This window comes from Xyrauchen texanus, chromosome 10, assembly GCF_025860055.1.
Source record: "Xyrauchen texanus isolate HMW12.3.18 chromosome 10, RBS_HiC_50CHRs, whole genome shotgun sequence".
NCBI lineage: Eukaryota > Metazoa > Chordata > Actinopteri > Cypriniformes > Catostomidae > Xyrauchen > Xyrauchen texanus.
In genome coordinates, this window is record NC_068285.1 from 9,870,104 (window position 1) to 9,891,924 (window position 21,821).

The following is a 21,821-nucleotide window of genomic DNA, read 5'->3' on the forward strand; positions in this document are numbered from 1 at the left end:
GCACATAGGAGGGCTGTTCGAAATGCACGTCATACTTACATAATACATACATTGTCCATTCTTTTCGGTGCTCTAGTATTTAGAGGGGCGGAGCCAGGAGTTTTTCAAAGGGGTGGCCAGGCAGGGGCAAGCAATCAGTCTGTGGTGGCACAGAAATGTTCGGACAGCATTTTTATATCATGGGGGTCGGATTTTGAGTGGATACAATGACACCCTGGACGGAGAGGTTTGGTGACCTTGGTGTGCACACATGTTAAGTTGATGATTTCATTACATTACAGAGATGATTTCACCTCTAAAGAACTAAATTGTGCCAAAAAATGACCAAAAAAATGACCAAAACAGCAATTGCGAATGGGGTGGCCAATGGAGTCTCTTTGGCTTGACATCTTTATTTCTTTTTCATATGAATCTTCTATATAAAAATACTGTAAGTGAATAAATATCTTTACAGGCATTGTACATTGTGCATTTTTGATCAATCTGAATAAGAGCATTCAGTATACCATACAATTTCAGGATTACAATTTCAGATTCAACATTCCCTTTATGTAGATACAGGGAGAGAGAGAAAGAGATGAAGAAAGAGAAAGCAAGAGATTATTTTGCATGCTTATTTCATGCTCAATGGAAAGTTTCCTGTATGCTGGTTATCAAGGTCTTCGGCACTGACTTCTCCTGAGGACGTCAGGTAACCGGACACTGATTCGATACTGTTATCTGACTCTGCGTCTGCTCTCTGAATGGACTTCTACTGGATGTCACTGACTCAGAAAATCTGAATGTAGAAGTGTCAGCCTGGCACCGCCAATCGGTCTGAAAAACTGTCAAGCGGATTTAGCCAAACCGAATGTAGATTTGTCAGCCTGTCTCAGCCAATTACATGAAAGAACTGTGCTTTTGTCAGTGTGTGGGCATGGCACCGTTGGCGAGCTGTCATGGCGAGGCGCTCCGTCCGCTGTAGGAGATTTGAGAAATGCCGTTGCTGGTGTTGTCCAAAACCTCCTGCCAACACAGAGAAATAACAGCCGAGTTAGTGATAAGGAGGCTATTCTAAACACATTGGATTGAAATGTACATTCAAACAGACAGGAGAGAGACAAGTTCATTTAACTAGATCCTCTGAAGGAAATGTGTGGCACTTGCTTCTGCTGCCACAATGTCAGGGGGTTATTGCCAAAGTGCTGCAGTTTGGTTGCTAAAGTGTTCTGAGTGGTTGCAATATGGTTGCTAGGGTGTTCTAGGTGGTTGCTAGGCTTTTGCTCAATGTTCACCCCTAAAGGCCTCTATGATATTAGAGTCTCTGGGTCTTTCATACAATCTGATGACTTGAAAATGAAACATAATTATATTGGTATCTTTATGTTTCATTATTAAAGGCACATGATAAAGATTTTAAAAGTCACACAGGTCAAGATAAAAGGCGTAACAAATCCATCAGAGCGGCAATAACAGCACTAAAAAATGTGGAGTGTTACTTACAAAAGACAAAAACAAACAAACAATCAAACGAACAAACTAGGAAACATTTTCCATGCAGAAATTGCTCGTAAATTTAACAGACCATATTTTCAAGTGAAGGCTGCACACAATTCTGAGTGGCTTTAATTAGAAATCCTCAAGTAAAGTTTATGTTGCTGTACTCTTTTTCAAGTAAATTTGACTCTTTCTTTGATTGCACTTATTATTCAAGCAATGTAGCGCAGAATTCAAGGGAAAGTTCACTCGAAATGATGTACTCACCCTCATGCCATCACAGAGACAGTATGTATGCCTTTCTTTCTTCTGCTGAACACAAGTGGTGATTTTAGAAGAATATTTCAGCTCTGTAGGTCCTCACAATGCAAGTGAATGGTGACCAGAACTTTGAAGCTCAAAAATCCCATAAAGGCAGCATAAAAGTAATCCATAATACTCCAGTGGTGTAATCCATTGTCTTCAGAAGCGATATAATAGATGTGGGTGAGAAACAGATCAAACTTTAAGTCTTTTTTTTTACTCCAAATATTCATTTTCACATCTGAAAGTGAAAGTTAAAGTGGAGATTTAGAGTAAAAAAGGACTTAAATATTGATCTGTTTCTCACCCACATCTATTACATCGCTTCTGCAGACATGGATTACACCACTGGAGTATTATGGATTACTTTTATGCTGCCTTTATGGGATGTTTGGAGCTTCAAAGGTCTGGTCACCATTCACTTGCATTGTGAGGACATACAGAGCTGAAACATTCTTTTAAAAATCTTAATTTGCATTCTGCTGAAGAAAGAAAGTCATACACATCTGGGATGGCATGAGGGTGAGGAAATAATGAATGAATTTGCATTTTTTAGGTGAACTATCCCTTTGAGACATGCTTTAAAATGTACTTGAATTTCAACACTTTTGTAAAGTAATTAGTAATGTACCAAATGATACAGGGAAGTTTGTTGCATACGACAGTATTTAGTCTATTAGACAACATCATCTTGCTTTACTGGCGAAATAAACAATATCCGGAGCAGCACATGCAGACCTCGGTAATAACAATAACAATCAACAGATCTTTATTTATTTATTTATTTATTTTATCATGAATGGGTAATTTTGAGTAGAAAATGAACTTCAGATTTCACAAGTTACCAAACATAATAACTAAATCAACATGCAAGCTCATCAATTATTCATGCCGGGAACTCCTGTAAAATGTGCTTATTTGATTTACCTGTGAAATTGACGTACATTAGCAAATATATATGACAAAGTTTTAAACGTATGGACTGATACAAGAAGATGTATTGTAAAGATAATAAACAATCATTAATATAATTTACTTATAAGCTATGCTGTTCTGTTGTTTAAAAAAAACTGACAGCTGTAGTTGCAAGAATAATTATGTAAAAAATACAGTAAACATTTAAACAGCTTTACAGAACAACCTGCAGATTTTACAGTTTAAAACTGTTGTTTCTATGCAGAACCATCATTTATATTATTAAATGATCAACTTAATATATCAACCTTCTGAAATAGCTTTTTACTTTAGAATGTATTTGTTAATCACCGTAGTAACAACAGAAGGGCACATGATGACATGATGTTCATCAATAACAGCTCTTCCAGGAGTAATGATTAATAAACATGTAGAGACACACAAACACTAAACACCATCAGAGTAACACCTGTGAGATTTAAACACTATCAGAGTAACACGTGTGAGATTAAACACCATCAGAGTAACACCTGTGAGATTTAAACACCATAAGAGTAACACCTGTGAGATTTAAACACCATCAGAGTAGCACGTGTGAGATTTAAACACCATAAGAGTAACACCTGTGAGATTTAAACACCATAAGAGTAACACCTGTGAGATTAAACACCATCAGAGTAACACATGTGAGATTAGAGTAACACCTGTGAGATTTAAACACCATCAGAGTAACACGTGTGAGATTTAAACACCATCAGAGTAACACCTGTGAGATTTAAACACCATCAGAGTAACACGTGTGAGATTTAAACAGCATCAGAGTAGCACGTGTGAGATTTAAACACCATCAGAGTAACACCTGTGAGATTTAAACACCATAAGAGTAACACCTGTGAGATTTAAACACCATCAGAGTAACACCTGTGAGATTTAAACACCATCAGAGTAACACCTGTGAGATTTAAACACCATCAGAGTAACACCTGTGAGATTTAAACACCATCAGAGTAACACCTGTGAGATTTAAACACCATCAGAGTAACACCTGTGAGATTTAAACACCATCAGAGTAACACCTGTGAGATTAAAACACCATCAGAGTAACACCTGTGAGATTTAAACACCATCAGAGTAACACGTGTGAGATTTAAACACCATCAGAGTAACACGTGTGAGATTTAAACACCATCAGAGTAACGCCTGTGAGATTTAAACACCATCAGAGTAACACCTGTGAGATTTAAACACCATCAGAGTAACATGTGTGAGATTTAAACAACATCAGAGTAACAGATGTGAGATTTAAACACCATCAGAGTAACACGTGTGAGATTTAAACACCATCAGAGTAACACGAGTGAGATTTAAACACCATCAGAGTAACGCATGTGAGATTTAAACACCATCAGAGTAACGCCTGTGAGATTTAAACACCATCAGAGTAACACCTGTGAGATTTAAACAACATCAGAGTAACAGATGTGAGATTTAAACACCATCAGAGTTACACCTGTGAGATTAAAACAACATCAGAGTAACAGATGTGAGGTTTAAAAACCATCAGAGTAACATGTGTGAGATTTAAACACCATCAGAGTAAAACCTGTGAGATTTAAACACCATCAGAGTAACACCTGTGAGATTTAAACAACATCAGAGTAACAGATGTGAGATTTAAAAACCATCAGAGTAAAACTTGTGAGATTTAAACACCATCAGAGTAACACATGTGAGATTTAAACACCATCAGAGTAAAACCTGTGATATTTAAAACAACAGAAGGGCACATGATGACATGATGTTCATCAATAGCAGCTCTTCCAGGAGTAATGATCAATAATCATGTAGAGACACACAAACACTAAACACCATCAGAGTAACACCTGTGAGATTTAAACACTATCAGAGTAACACGTGTGAGATTTAAACACCATCAGAGTAACACCTGTGAGATTTAAACAGCATCAGAGTAACACGTGTGAGATTTAAACACCATCAGAGTAACACCTGTGAGATTTAAACACCATCAGAGTAACACCTGTGAGATTAAAACACCATCAGAGTAACACCTGTGAGATTTAAACACCATCAGAGTAAAACCTGTGAGATTTAAACACCATCAGAGTAACACATGTGACATTTAAACAGCATCAGAGTAACACCTGTGAGATTTAAACACCATCAGAGTAACACGTGTGAGATTTAAACACCATCAGAGTAAAACCTGTGAGATTTAAACACCATCAGAGTAACACATGTGAGATTTAAACACCATCAGAATAACACGTGTGAGATTTAAACACCATCAGAGTAACACATGTGAGATTTAAACACCATCAGAGTAACACATGTGAGATTTAAACACCATCAGAATAACACGTGTGAGATTTAAACACCATCAGAGTAACACATGTGAGATTTAAACACAATCAGAGTAACACCTGTGAGATTTAAACACCATCAGAGTAACACATGTGAGATTTAAACACCATCAGAGTAACACCTGTGAGATTTAAACACCATCAGAGTAACACATGTGAGATTTAAACACCATCAGAATAACACGTGTGAGATTTAAACACCATCAGAGTAACACATGTGAGATTTAAACACAATCAGAGTAACACCTGTGAGATTAAAACACCATCAGAGTAACACATGTGAGATTTAAACACCATCAGAGTAACACATGTGAGATTTAAACACAATCAGAGTAACATGTGTGAGATTAGAGTAACACCTGTGAGATTAAAACACAATCAGAGTAACATGTGTGAGATTAGAGTAACACCTGTGAGATTAAAACACCATCAGAGTAACACCTGTGAGATTAAAACACCATCAGAGTAACACCTGTGAGATTAAAACACCATCAGAGTAACATGTGTGAGATTTAAACACCATCAGAGTAACATGTGTGAGATTTAAACACCATCAGAGTAACACGTGTGAGATTTAAACACCATCAGAGTAACACGTGTGAGATTAAAACACCATCAGAGTAACACCTGTGAGATTAAAACACCATCAGAGTAACACCTGTGAGATTAAAACACCATCAGAGTAACATGTGTGAGATTTAAACACCATCAGAGTAACATGTGTGAGATTTAAACACCATCAGAGTAACACGTGTGAGATTTAAACACGATCAGAGTAACACGTGTGAGATTTAAATAATGGAGGATCCATGAACTAAACTACATCAAATATAACTCAGAACACCCCAGTGTACGTAACTGATGTTAAAAATGAGATGAAACAGAACTATTCCCATAAAATATAATGCAATGTAATGGGTCATGCTGGGAATTCTGGGAACGCCCGATTACTGTTTTTTACTGTAATTTTAACAATCATTTACCGTAAAAAGTGCATATACTCTCTTGCATTTTACCTGTTAATTATACTGGACAATCCTACTTTTTAAATCCAAAAATGTAAAGTTTTACATCATTTTACATGTTTTGTCTTTTTAAATATATTTGTACAAAATAATTAAGTATATTTTACGGTAACTACTTGTTAAACAATTTACGTTTGTTTACTGTAGCATATTTTGTCTCTTACCGTTAAAATTACAGAATTTTACATTTGTACATGTTTGAATTGAGTACAAATGTAGTATTTAAGTTTGCGCTTAAAGTAACTTATTCAATGTAGAAAGTACTTAATCTTTTCTGCTATATTTACTTCATCACAAAATAAATACATTAAAAATATCTCCCCTTTTCCCCTAGTTTGGAATTCCCAATTCCCAATGCGCTCTAAATCCTCATGGTGGCGTAGTGACTCGCCTCAATCCGGGTGGCGGAGGACGAATCTCAGTTGCCTCCACATCTGAGACGTCAATCCGTGCATTTTAGCACGTGGCTTGTTGACCGTGTTACCGCTGAAACCTAGTGCATGTGGAGGCTTCATGCTATTCTCCGCAGCATCCAAACACAACTCACCACACGCCCCACCGAGAGCGAGAACCACATTATTAGTGACCACGAGGAGGTTACCCCATGTGACTCTACCCTCCCTAGCAACCGGGCAAATTTGGTTGCTTAGGAGACCTGGCTGGAGTCACTCAGCACACCCTGGATTCAAACTCACGACTCCAGAGGTGATAGTCAACATCAACTCGCTGAGCTACCAGGCCCAATTGTTTATTTATATATGAAAATTTGTCGTTTTAGTGGCAGAGCAAGTAAATGCATTTTAATTAAACATGATTATTTTTTCTGTGGAATAAAATGCATGCATGAATTATACACCATACGTTTAAGAACTTCACAGTAAATTAGGTACATTTTAATTGCATTTTGACTTTACGTATACAAGATACTGCCTCACATATCGGCACAAACATACCAGCTCGTGGCGTACCTTCTCTGCCATTTCGTGCGAGTGATGTAGTGAATGCTCTCGCTCCAGGAACATGCGCTGCTGCTCGCTGCTGGCCAGCCTGCAGGTCAACCAGGTGGACAGAGTGCAGCTGCTGATACCGAGACACGCTAGTGACATGACGGCCAGATGAAGAGAGCGCATGGTATCTGGACGCTTGACCAGTGCACGGACAAACTGGAAGTTCAGGATTCCACCGATTAACCCGCAAATACAGCAGGAGGAAAATAAGATCATCTGAGAGAGAAACAAAGTTAGATAAATGTTAGTTTTATGCATATAAATGTTTTTGACATTTTATGCATTTGGCAGACGCTTTTATCCAAAGCGACTTACAGAGCCCTTATTACAGGGACAGTCCCCCCCGGAGCAACCTGGAGTTAAGTGCCTTGCTCAAGGACACAATGGTGGTGGCTGTGGGGATCGAACCAGCAACCTTCTGATTACCAGTTATGTGCTTTAGCCCACTACGCCACCACGTAGTGGTATACATAATGTATAATCTCAAAAAGCACATTTTAAGGCTGGAACTGTCCAATTACAATAGCAGGTAAGCACTATATGAACTGCTTTTGTTCTTCATAATGTCCACTAATGCTTGTTGTTATTATTGTTCCTACCCTTGCTGTTCATCGATTAAATGATGATGCTCAGGCAATTGTAGCTAAAAAGTCATGCTAATAAAACACATTGAACTGAACTAAGAGAGAGAGGAGAAAGAGAAAGTTGTGATCTTTGTGCATGAATTGCAACAGCATACTGAGCATGCTTATAAAGGTCAAATGATATTAAATGTGAAGAGTGCAGCACTGCAGAGTTACTGTAGATGGGGGAAGACTATTGTGTACCAGTAGAATGAATTGTGCTGCTCTGTGATTTTGTATGCGGTCAGACTGCATCCAGACAGTAGCACTACTGCATCTGCCAACAGAAAACTGCTGATTCAACACTCAAGGACAGATTTTACCTCAATTTACAAAAAGAGCTTCTGAATCTACAGTCCAGAGGCCACATACTAATGCAGTCAATGGTAGACACCAGTCTGCCACGGGTATTTTCGGGATAGCATATTAACTTATTAGTTTGTATAGTATGCAGTATAAATAATCTGCACTGCATGCGTGACTTACATGAGGTTTCCCTTTGTTATGGTTTATAAAAGGGTAATAACACATCTATAAATGCATTATAAATCATTTATATGCCGTTATAACAACATTAATAGAAAGAGTGACTTTCATACAATACCTACCAAATAGTAAGCCAATTTTAAACTCTCATGTATTAAATCCTTAATAAAGATAATGACTTCAGTAGTCAAAATCATGATTTATGTCCCAGTGGAGTAAAACAAAGTCTATTACAGAGGAAAAAAAGTCTAATTTAATGTAAAGTGGCCATGAATCATGAATTATGGCCACTTTACATTTAGGTGCACTTTCACAGCTTCTTAATGTTGTTAAGTGATTAATAGAGTAAATGGTTCATGGGTAACACAATAAACAGGATTTTAGTTGTACGGCTTGCATTATGGTACCTTTTTTGAGGTTGCTAAATAAGTTTGTAAATCCACCTTACATTAAAACATGTATTACAGGGTACAGATATGCTGACTTAATTCATAAATTACCCATAAAATGACAGGAAATAAAGAATATGATAAAAATGTTGTTTAATCTCTCTATAATAGTCTACTTTTGCTATACCGTGACATAAATCATGAATTATGGCATTTCAAGGTTTTGAATGAAATAAGGATGAATACGCCTCTTCATTAAGCATTTATAACAGGCAAGTTAAAATGGGCTCACTATTTGGCAGGTATTGCACGAAAGTCAAACTTTTAATTGGTGTTGGGGAACACTTTACAATTAGGTTATGTTTATTTACATTAGTTAACATGAACTAACAATGAACAATAATTATTAAGCATTTATTAATCATAGTTAATGTTAATTCCAACATAAACAAATAGTTTTTTTTAATCAAAATATGTATTTGCTAACATTAATTAATGCACTATGAACTAACATGAACTAACAATGAACACTTGTATTTTTTATTAGCTAACATTATTAACCAAGATTAATAAATATATTGTTAATCGTTTATACTAATGCATGTTAACAAATAGAAACTTATTTTAAAGCATTGCATCATGTTGTTTAAAATGCATATCAATGATTTATAATGCATTTGTAGATGAGTTATTAGTCATTAATAAACCCTTTATAAACCCTCAACATAGGGTACCTTAATGTAAAGTGTTAACGCTCACTCTTAGTGAAGTGTGAAGACTCACAACACTGTATCCACCAATAAAATGTCCTCAACTTTTCCAATGTGATTCCAGAATCATTCAAAATATCAACTGTGATTTGTAACGTCTTTCTTTACTTATTATTTGATTGGGTTTCCCAAATTGGAAGACAAATGTGATATAACTGTGTTTTTAATTATTATTTCTGAGATTGGATGCTGCTTTCTAATTCAAAATGCAACATCTTTTAAATGTTTGTCGTTGCATACTGTTTTTCATTATATTTTCTGAAAACAGTTTTCCATTTACAGTATATACTGTAAAAAGCAAAATTCCATCAAATCACATGATTACTTATTAAAGAGCAATTTATAGCAAAATAAAATGAATGAAAGTTATATTTATTACATTTTGTAAAAAATTCCGCAATTCAATTTGATAGAATTTTTTTATGAAATTGAAATGAAAAAAATAGCCTAGAAAATTTATTTTATTTTTCCTAGTTTGGAATGTCACGTCTGAGACTGTCAATCCATGCATTTTATCACGTGACGTTGAGCGTGTTACCACGGAGACATAGCGTGTGTGGAGGCTTCACGCTATTCTCAGCAGCATCCACGCTCAACTCACCACGCACCCCACCGAGAGCGAGAACCACATAATAGCGAACACGAGGAGGTCACCCAGGATTGGGGCATTAAACTTGCAGCTACTTTGAATCGTTTATCATAATGTCTCACATTCTATTTTTGGAAAACAGAAGGCAGATTACAGTGTTGGGGAGTAACGGAATACATGTAACGGGATTACATATTTAAAATACATTCCATTTCAGTTACAGTTGATATCATTGGTAATTAGAATATAGTTACATTCAAAAAGTATTTTGATTACTGAAGAGATTACTTTGCATTTTATTGTCTTTTGTGTCATTTAATATTTAGTCCTTTCAGATGGAAAACATTTATACATATAAATGATGCGATCCAAAGTGCATTTGAACAGCGGTGAAACACTTTCTTATGATGTTACATTCATACGAGCAGACAGAGAAGTACGTTTGAAGTAAGTTTGGAGCAGAAGAAATAGAAATAAACCTTGTGTAAATTGTTAGCTTTATGCTAAGCTAAAATGCTATTTCTAGCCATTTTACATGCACATGTTACCAGACACGATCATATTTATTATCAAGAAAATTCACGTTAGATCATAATTTCTTTTATTCTACTAAGATCTTTGATATTAGGGCAAAAATCATATCCTTTATAATCATTTTTGTATTGTTTTCCTGTAAAAATATCTAAAAATCCTTAAAACAAGATTAACTTGATTGATCTTGTTTTAGAAACAACACTGCATAAGATATTTGGGTTTTTCAGAGAATGTATTTTTAACATGTGTATGTTGTCTTACTGCACTGACAGAGTTTTTATAGTCAAAACAAGTGAAAAACTCTACCAGTGCTGAAGAAGTAATCCCAAAGTATTTAGAGTACATTACTGACCTTGAGTAATCTAACGGAATATGTTACAAATTACATTTTACAGCATGTAATCTGTAATCTGTAGTGTAATACATTTCAAAAGTAACCCTCCCAACACTGGCAGTATATAATATTTACTCTGCATAACACCAGAAGAAATATTCTGCAGTGTGTATTAAGTAGTATGCAGCAAGCATTTTGCAAGTATCCCATGCTTAACATAGTCCACATCACATTACATGCTGTTGAGGAATTGCCAAACACAATTTTACTGTATATGCACAACGTTGATGTGTGTATTCAAACTGACAACACCGTTGTTGTTGTTGTTGTTTTAAGCTAAACTACCTAAACTCTGCTTGCTTGAGAATATCCACAGAGGCTACTGAAGAGTTCAATAATAGGATTTGCAGACAAGATGCTCGAGTTGTTCCTGCCGTTAATGCCGGGAACTCTGAATTATCATGGGCTGATGGAGAGAGTTTCCTATTAGCCATACAATACTGTATGGAAGCAGTACAAGCTTTCCAGATCATAAAAGCCCAGGAAACAAATTTAATCGACAGGAGAGAGCTGCTGAAGCATGCACAAGGAAAAAGCTGAAAGCTGTAAATGACAATCTGTAGAATCAACAGCAAGTATATAAATATGAGGTATGATATGAAAAGACACTAAATAGGAGGGAACTGTACAGTGGAATAGGAGACATCTGGATTCTCTCAGATTAAAGTATTGATTTTTTATTAACACTCTCCACTGGGGCGGCTCTCTCCACTCCGAGGTTGCTAACTGAATCTCCTGTCACAAGGGAAGTATACAGGGATATTTACACACACTCACTGCACGGTGGAGTTCGTCTCTCAGGCACCTGATGTGGCCACGTGCATTTTGATACTGTATCCCAAAACAAACAATCTCTGCTCTAGATTTGATTAAGATGGAAATTTGAGACTTTCGTTCTAAAGATCACAGAAATCGACATGTGTTTTAGTACAGTAGACTGTGTTCTACACAGTGTTGCGTAAGTTATACAAAAAAGTAGTCCATTACAAATCACCAATTACTTCTCTGAAATTGTAATCTGATTACAAATTTTACTGATTACGGAAAAGTATGTCGGATTCCAGATTACTTTTAAGTTACTTGCTAAAACACTTTTCACAGAAATGTTTTTGTTTTTGTGCTCCATAAATTTTAATTGCTCCCCTAGATTTTCATTGTGCCCCATTAGAACCTTCTGGACACCGCCCCCCTGTTCCAATGAAGAGACATCCACTTGTCCACCCAAAATATGCCCCCCCCCCCCAAAGATCACATATTAGCACCCTGATTTGAACCCTACAAAAATTGGCCCCATTCACTCCCATTATATGTGCCTCACTGTAAGCTACATTTTTACTCTTTTTTTTTTTTTTTTTTGAGGAAAAGGAGGAACCAGTTTCTGTCTTTATTTTATGTTATTATATTTTATTGGTAATCACCACTATATAACAAATGCCGTCGATTGAGCTTAACTTGTATATTGTATAATATTAACTTAATTGAAATTTGGTTACTGTAATATGGATACAAGATATACAATATCATGCCTTACACATCTTTTTGTTATAAAAGAGAAATTACATTACATTAAATTACTACTTTGTAATCAGATTATTACAGAATTTGTGTTTTAGTGCAGTAGAAAGTGTGTATTTGTACAGTAGTGTGTGTATTCTACAACAGCAGGGTATAATTTTTACTACAGTAGCGTGTGTGACTGTACAGTAGAATGTGTGTTCTAGAATACTAAAGCACAGATCAGGTTATGTGAGGACCAAATGTCCCAGCAATGACACAACAACCTGAAATCAGCTACACTGTGCATCGGCAACTGTCCCCACGAGTTAAAAGGCATAGTAAACATAATCAAATAATGTCTTAATGAAAATGTAAAAATGCAGAACAGTTTCTGTGAGGGTTGTGTTTAGGGGTAGAGGATAGTAAATATCATTAGCTCAGTATAAAAGCAACAGAAGCAAATGAAAAGTCCCCACCATGATAGAAATACATGCATGTGTTCACTAGTACAGTACAGTGTGTTCACTAGTACAGTAAAATTACATTCACTAGTACAGTAAAGTGTGTTCACTAGTACAGTCTAGTGTGTTCACTAGTACAGTAAAATACATTCACTAGTACAGTAAAGTGTGTTCACTAGTACAGTCAAGTGTGTTCACTAGTACAGTAAAATGTGTTCACTAGTACAGTAAAATACATTCACTAGTACAGTAAAGTGTGTTCACTAGTACAGTCTAGTGTGTTCACTAGTACAGTAAAATACATTCACTAGTACAGTAAAGTGTGTTCACTAGTACAGCCATGTGTGTTCACTAGTACAGTAAAATGTGTTCACTAGTACAGCCATGTGTGTTCACTAGTACAGTAAAGTGTGTTCACTAGTACAGTAAAATGTGTTCACTAGTACAGTAAAATACATTCACTAGTATAGTCATGTGTGTTCACTAGTACAGTGGAGTGTGTTCACTAGTACAGTAAAATACATTCACTAGTACAGTAATGTGTGTTCACTAGTACAGTAAAATGTGTTCACTAGTACAGCCATGTGTGTTCACTAGTACAGTAATGTGTGTTCACTAGTACAGTAAAATGTGTTCACTAGTACAGCCATGTGTGTTCACTAGTACAGTAAAATGTGTTCACTAGTACAGTAAAATGTGTTCACTAGTACAGTGGAGTGTGTTCACTAGTACAGTGGAGTGTGTTCACTAGTATAGTAATGTGTGTTCACTAGTACAGTCTAGTGTGTTCATTAGTACAGTAAAATGTGTTCACTAGTACAGCCATGTGTGTTCACTAGTACAGTAAAATGTGTTCACTAGTACAGCCATGTGTGTTCACTAGTACAGTAAAATGTGTTCACTAGTACAGCCATGTGTGTTCACTAGTACAGCCATGTGTGTTCACTAGTACAGTAAAATGTGTTCACTAGTACAGCCATGTGTGTTCACTAGTACAGTAATGTGTGTTCACTAGTACAGTAAAATGTGTTCACTAGTACAGCCATGTGTGTTCACTAGTACAGTAAAATGTGTTCACTAGTACAGTGGAGTGTGTTCACTAGTACAGTAAAATACATTCACTAGTATAGTAATGTGTGTTCACTAGTACAGTCTAGTGTGTTCACTAGTACAGTAAAATGTGTTCACTAGTACAGTAAAATACATTCACTAGTATAGTAATGTGTGTTCACTAGTACAGTAATGTGTGTTCACTAGTACAGTAATGTGTGTTCACTAGTACAGCCATGTGTGTTCACTAGTACAGTAAAATGTGTTCACTAGTACAGCCATGTGTGTTCACTAGTACAGCCATGTGTGTTCACTAGTACAGTAAAATGTGTTCACTAGTACAGCCATGTGTGTTCACTAGTACAGCCATGTGTGTTCACTAGTACAGTAAAATGTGTTCACTAGTACAGTAAAATGTGTTCACTAGTACAGCCATGTGTGTTCACTAGTACAGCCATGTGTGTTCACTAGTACAGTAAAATGTGTTCACTAGTACAGTGGAGTGTGTTCACTAGTACAGTAAAATACATTCACTAGTATAGTAATGTGTGTTCACTAGTACAGTCTAGTGTGTTCACTAGTACAGTAAAATGTGTTCACTAGTACAGTAAAATACATTCACTAGTATAGTAATGTGTGTTCACTAGTACAGTAATGTGTGTTCACTAGTACAGTAATGTGTGTTCACTAGTACAGCCATGTGTGTTCACTAGTACAGTAAAATGTGTTCACTAGTACAGCCATGTGTGTTCACTAGTACAGCCATGTGTGTTCACTAGTACAGTAAAATGTGTTCACTAGTACAGCCATGTGTGTTCACTAGTACAGCCATGTGTGTTCACTAGTACAGTAAAATGTGTTCACTAGTACAGCCATGTGTGTTCACTAGTACAGTAAAATGTGTTCACTAGTACAGCCATGTGTGTTCACTAGTACAGCCATGTGTGTTCACTAGTACAGTAAAATGTGTTCACTAGTACAGCCATGTGTGTTCACTAGTACAGTAAAATGTGTTCACTAGTACAGTGGAGTGTGTTCACTAGTACAGTAAAATACATTCACTAGTATAGTAATGTGTGTTCACTAGTACAGTCTAGTGTGTTCACTAGTACAGTAAAATGTGTTCACTAGTACAGTAAAATACATTCACTAGTATAGTAATGTGTATTCACTAGTACAGTCTAGTGCGTTCACTAGTACAGTAAAATGTGTTCACTAGTACAGTAAAATACATTCACTAGTATAGTCATGTGTGTTCACTAGTACAGTCATGTGTGTTCACTAGTACAGTAAAGTGTGTTCACTAGTACAGTAAAATACATTCACTAGTATAGTCATGTGTGTTCACTAGTACAGTAAAATACATTCACTAGTACAGTAAAGTGTGTTCACTAGTACAGTAAAATACATTCACTAGTATAGTCATGTGTGTTCACTAGTAAAGTGTGTTCACTAGTACAGTCGAGTGTGTTCACTAGTACAGTCTAGTGTGTTCATTAGTACAGTAAAGTGTGTTCACTAGTACAGTAAAATACATTCACTAGTACAGTAAAGTGTGTTCACTAGTACAGTAAAATACATTCACTAGTATAGTCATGTGTGTTCACTAGTAGAGTAAAGTGTGTTCACTAGTACAGTCGAGTGTGTTCACTAGTACAGTCTAGTGTGTTCATTAGTACAGTAAAATACATTCACTAGTATAGTCATGTGTGTTTACTAGTACAGTAAAGTGTGTTCACTAGTACAGTCTAGTGTGTTCACTAGTACAGTAAAATGTGTTCACTAGTACAGTACAGTGCGTTCACTAGTACAGTCAAGTGTGTTCACTAGTACAGTAAAATACATTCACTAGTATAGTCATGTGTGTTCACTAGTACAGTCAAGTGTGTTCGCTAGTACAATAAAGTTAATTCACTATTACAGTCAAGTGTGTTCATAGTACATTAAAGTGTGTACACTAGTACAATCAAGAGTGTTCATTAGTACATTCTAGTGTGTTCATTAGTACAATAAAATGTGTTCATTAGTACATTCTAGTGTGTTCACTAGTACAGTCAAGTGTGTTCACTAGTACAGTAAAGTGTGTTCACTAGTACAGTAATGTGTGTTCACTAGTACAGTAATGTGTGTTCTCTAGTACAGTCATGTGTGTTCACTAGTACAGTCATGTGTGTTCACTAGTACAGTAAAGTGTGTTCACTAGTACAGTAATGTGTGTTCACTAGTACAGTCATGTGTGTTCACTAGTACAGTCATGTGTGTTCACTAGTACAGTCGAGTGTTTTCACTAGTAGAGTAAAGTGTGTTCACTAGTACAGTCAAGTGTGTTCACTAGTACAGTAAAGTGTGTTCACTAGTACAGTAATGTGTGTTCACTAGTACAGTAATGTGTGTTCTCTAGTACAGTCATGTGTGTTCACTAGTACAGTAAAGTGTGTTCACTAGTACAGTAATGTGTGTTCACTAGTACAGTAATGTGTGTTCTCTAGCACAGTCATGTGTGTTCACTAGTACAGTCATGTGTGTTCACTAGTACAGTAAAGTAGTATTCACTAGTACAGTCAAGTGTGTTCACTAGTACAGTAAAGTGTGTTCACTAGTACAGTAAAGTGTGTTCACTAGTACAGTCATGTGTGTTCTCTAGTACAGTCATGTGTGTTCACTAGTACAGTCATGTGTGTTCACTAGTACAGTCGAGTGTTTTCACTAGTAGAGTAAAGTGTGTTCACTAGTAGAGTAAAATGTGTTCACTAGTACAGTCAAATGTGTTCACTAGTACAGTCAAATGTGTTCACTAGTACAGTCTAGTGTGTTCACTAGTACAGTCTAGTGTGTTCACTAGTACAGTAAAATACATTCACTAGTACAGTCGAGTGTTTTCACTAGTACAGTAAAGTGTGTTCACTAGTACAGTCGAGTGTGTTCACTAGTAGAGTAAAGTGTATTCACTAGTACAGTCAAGGGTCTTCACTAGTACAGTAAAGTGTGTTCACTAGTACAGTTGAGTGTGTTCACTAGTAGAGTAAAGTGTATTCACTAGTACAGTCAAGGGTCTTCACTAGTACAGTCAAGGGTCTTCACTAGTACAGTTGAGTGTGTTCACTAGTACAGTTGAGTGTGTTCACTAGTAGAGTAAAGTGTATTCACTAGTACAGTCAAGGGTCTTCACTAGTACAGTTGAGTGTGTTCACTAGTACAGTTGAGTGTGTTCACTAGTAGAGTAAAGTGTGTTCACTAGTACAGTACTGTTTTAGATTGAATATTACAGAGTGCGTAGAGTGTGTGTACTCACGATCAGTCCCGTTCTTTTCCGTGCACACAGGATGCCACACATTCCACAGATGAGAAACTAGGAGAGAAAGCAACAGAGTGATCAGTCACATTTGATCAGAACTATCTCGTAAGCACACTGAATATAAACCAATAGAAAATAATACAGAAGGGTGTGGGACATAAATAAGCATACTGGGATTAGATTACAGTGGAATCAGTGGACTTGATTCAGAGATAAAAGTAGAACTAGATATGAACATATGAGATAATGATGGAATTATGTCACATAACACTATGAAAATGTCACAACATGCCAGAATCACTGTGAAAACACAGGGCAATGAATCTCATGAGACATTATGAGTTTTGTCAGTGACGAGACAGAGTAGATAGCCTAACTTCAATACAACAAAGTCATATCAGCTCACATTTAAAGACTTGTAAAGTCACGACAGATGACAAAGATGGCATTTATCTCAGATTAATAGATTTGGTTGATTATAGGTTACTGTACATCCTTCGAGGTGTTTTATATGTATGTATTATTGCAAATGCACGAATATTTAGGCAATGTTTTCCCTTAATGTCAATGACTGCTGTTTTGATCAATTATTTACGCAGTAAGAAGACTTACACACACACCGCTCCATACCGGCGATGCGTCGCCCTGTTGGGTTTTGCGCTCCGCTTTCGCCCGGATGATTCCCACCGCGCCCAGGACAATGCTGGACACCCCGAGCCCTATCTCCAGCACCGACAGAACCAACAAACTCCAGATGATCTTCCGGTTGCTGCACATCGTCGCTCGGTCATCCTTCCTGAGCGGTGCGCAAAAAGACACGGGAGCTCTTTTCAACGCTTCATTCCATCTTCAGAGATGAACTCAACAGATTTAGATCCCGAAGTGTGCAGATGAGCATAACAAACTAGTTCTTCCAGAACAGATCTTCAGACGTGAGGATATGGGCCTTTTAGATGGACATGTATCAGTGCTCAAAGACGCTCTCCATGGTGCGTAAACGCCACCAGTTAAACTTTACCCTCCTCCTCACTCCGTTTACCATGTTTGTCATCCTGCCCCATGTGATTTACCCTAAGTTTGGAGTTAAAGCACCTCCCTCAGCCAGTCGGCACTTCTCCTATATCAGCTTCTACTGCAATAAGTTATACAAATAATATAATCGCTGTATAATTTGACGGGACGTATTTGACGCGAAGCTTTGGAACAGTGATATTCTAAATGTTCTAGATCTGATCTTGCTGTTCGATCGCGCAGGAGATGTTGTGAAGTGTAAAACACAGTCAAACGGCGGGGCAGATGTCCTGACGTGTGCGCGCACAAGCATCCGACGCGTTTATGCGCAACGGTGCGTGAAAACGCTGATCATAGTAAATCTGTCCCGGGCAGTTTATTGCATAAAAGTAATGAGTTTAACACTTAACAGCGCATGTCATCACAGCACATGACGGCCTGCCATTGCATTTATATTAGATATGTTTTGACTAGACTAAATCAATAGTCTTTCAAATAAGTCCTCTTGGAGAGCTTCATATAGGCTATAATGAAACAAAAAGCAATTCGCTAGTTTTAAAACCACTAGTTACCCTGGAACATTTGATTCTGGGGAATGGTTTGAAAAAGTCTCCACACACCATCAGTGTGCAGTAGGATCCCTGAATATGGACTAATACGTTTCCAGAGACAATTAAAAGAGAGGAAACATTCTTTAGATCTGGCAGTGATTTGTTTCAAAAGCTATGACATTTTGCTGCCTGGAAATTACTATCAGGATCTTGCTTAATGGCTAAGCGATAAAGATGTCAAGCAAACTATGAAGAGCTGAGCAGAGTTCTGATAATAAATATATTACAGCGTATAAGAACATTATTCTATTAGCTGTGACTTAGAACATGATAAAGAACATTGATCTAGAGCTGAGCATTATAGAGTGTTATTGTAGTATGGAGCATAATTCAGTTTAATTTGAAGTGTTATTCTAGAGCTGAGCATTATTGAATATAATTGTGAGTGTTATTCTTGAGCTGTGCATTATTGAATATAATTTTGAGTGTTATTCTAGAGCTGAGCATTATTGAATATAATTGTGAGTGTTATTCAAGAGCTGAGCATTATTGAAAATAATGTTGAGTGTTATTCTAGAGCTGAGCATTATTGAATATAATTTTGAGTGTTATTCTAGAGCTGAGCATTATTGAATATAATTTTGAGTGTTATTCAAGAGCTGAGCATTATTGAATATCATTTTGGGTGTTATTCTAGAGCTGAGCATTATTGAATATCATTTTGATTGTTATTCAAGAGCTGAGCATTATTGAATATCATTTTGAGTGTTATTCAAGAGCTGAGCATTATTGAAAATAATGTTGAGTGTTATTCTAGAGCTGAGCATTATTGAATATAATTGTGAGTGTTATTCTAGAGCTGAGCATTATTGAATATAATTTTGAGTGTTATTCAAGAGCTGAGCATTATTGAATATCATTTTGGGTGTTATTCTAGAGCTGAGCATTATTGAATATCATTTTGAGTGTTATTCAAGAGCTGAGCATTATTGAATATCATTTTGAGTGTTATTCAAGAGCTGAGAATTATTGAATATAATTTTGATTGTTATTCTAGAGCTGAGCATTATTGAATATAATTTTGAGTGTTATTCTAGAGCTGAGCATTATTGAATATAATTTTGAGTGTTATTCTAGAGCTGAGCATTATTGAATATAATTTTGAGTGTTTTTCTAGAGCTGAGCATTATTGAATATAATTGTGAGTGTTATTCTAGAGCTGAGCATTATTGAATATAATTTTGAGTGTTATTCTAGAGCTGAGCATTACTGAATATAATTGTGAGTGTTATTCTAGAGCTGAGCATTATTGAATGTAATTTTGAGTGTTATTCTAGAGCTGAGCATTATTGAATATAATTGTGAGTGTTATTCTAGAGCTGAGCATTATTGAATATAATTGTGAGTGTTATTCTAGAGCTGAGCATTATTGAATATAATTTTGATTGTTATTCTAGAGCTGAGCATTATTGAATATAATTGTGAGTGTTATTCTAGAGCTGAGCATTATTGAATATAATTGTGAGTGTTATTCTAGAGCTGAGCATTATTGAATATCATTGTGAGTGTTATTCTAGAGCTGAGCATTATTGAATATCATTGTGAGTGTTATTCTAGAGCTGAGCATTATTGAATATAATTTTGAGTGTTATTCTAGAGCTGAGCATTACTGAATATAATTTTGAGTGTTATTCTAGAGCTGAGCATTATTGAATATAATTTTGATTGTTATTCTAGAGCTGAGAATTATTGAATATAATTTTGAGTGTTATTCTAGAGCTGAGCATTATTGAATATAATTGTGAGTGTTATTCTAGAGCTGAGCATTATTGAATATAATTTTGAGTGTTATTCTAGAGCTGAGCATTATTGAATATAATTTTGATTGTTATTCTAGAGCTGAGCATTACTGAATGTAATTTTGAGTGTTATTTAGAGCATTATTGAATATAATTTTGTGTTATTCTAGAGCTGAGCATTATTGAATATAATTTTGAGTGTTATTCTAGAGCTGAGCATTATTGAATATAATTTTGAGTGTTATTCTAGAGCTGAGCATTATTGAATATAATTTTGAGTGTTATTCTAGAGCTGAGCATTATTGAATATAATTTTGAGTGTTATTCTAGAGCTGAGCATTATTGAATATAATTGTGAGTGTTATTCTAGAGCTGAGCATTATTGAATATAATTGTGAGTGTTATTCTAGAGCTGAGCATTATTGAATATAATTTTGATTGTTATTCTAGAGCTGAGCATTATTGAATATAATTGTGAGTGTTATTCTAGAGCTGAGCATTATTGAATATAATTTTGAGTGTTATTCTAGAGCTGAGCATTACTGAATATAATTTTGAGTGTTATTCTAGAGCTGAGCATTATTGAATATAATTTTGAGTGTTATTCTAGAGCTGAGCATTATTGAATATAATTGTGAGTGTTATTCTAGAGCTGAGCATTATTGAATATAATTGTGAGTGTTATTCTAGAGCTGAGCATTATTGAATATAATTTTGAGTGTTATTCTAGAGCTGAGCATTATTGAATATAATTGTGAGTGTTATTCTAGAGCTGAGCATTATTGAATATAATTTTGATTGTTATTCTAGAGCTGAGCATTATTGAATATAATTGTGAGTGTTATTCTAGAGCTGAGCATTATTGAATATAATTTTGAGTGTTATTCTAGAGCTGAGCATTATTGAATATAATTGTGAGTGTTATTCTAGAGCTGAGCATTATTGAATATAATTTTGAGTGTTATTCTAGAGCTGAGCATTATTGAATATAATTTTGAGTGTTATTCTAGAGCTGAGCATTATTGAATATCATTTGGAGTGTTTTTCTAGAGCTGAGCATTACTGAATATAATTGTGAGTGTTATTCTAGAGCTGAGCATTATTGAATATAATTGTGAGGGTTTTTTCTAGAGCTGAGCATTATTGAATATAATTTTGAGTGTTTTTCTAGAGCTGAGCATTATTGAATATAATTTTGAGTGTTATTCTAGAGCTGAGCATTACTGAATATCATTTTGAGTGTTATTGTAGTGCTGAGAATTATT

General features: G+C 35.8%; 1 protein-coding gene across 2 annotated transcripts; it reads right to left on the reverse strand.

Moving 5' to 3' along the window:
- Window positions 1-362: 362 nt before the first annotated feature.
- LOC127650971 (transmembrane protein 196-like) lies at window positions 363-18,236 on the reverse strand. Of its 2 annotated transcripts, none has more exons than XM_052136655.1 (4): window positions 17,808-18,236; window positions 17,193-17,249; window positions 7,069-7,323; window positions 363-1,005 (listed from the first exon to the last, which is right to left on the reverse strand). In XM_052136655.1, the coding sequence occupies exons 1-4, from the start codon at window positions 17,970-17,972 to the stop codon at window positions 937-939; spliced, it is 546 nt and encodes a 181-aa protein (XP_051992615.1). In that variant the 5' UTR covers window positions 17,973-18,236; the 3' UTR covers window positions 363-936. The 2 variants fall into 2 exon arrangements, with proteins under 2 accessions (XP_051992615.1, XP_051992614.1); XM_052136654.1 differs by having other exon boundaries at window positions 7,054-7,323.
- Between the last annotated feature and the right edge of the window lie 3,585 nt (window positions 18,237-21,821).

Excerpts from the sequence above, each read along its gene's own strand:
- LOC127650971 (XM_052136654.1), bottom strand. The coding sequence starts at position 17,972 with ATGTGCAGCAACCGGAAGATCATCTGGAGTTTGTTGGTTCTGTCGGTG. Across the intron at positions 7,324-17,192 it reads GGAAAAGAACGGGACTGATC|ATGATCTTATTTTCCTCCTG; the intron begins GTGAGTACACAC and ends TTTCTCTCTCAG. Across the intron at positions 1,006-7,053 it reads AGAAGGTACGCCACGAGCTG|GAGGTTTTGGACAACACCAG; the intron begins GTATGTTTGTGC and ends CTGTGTTGGCAG.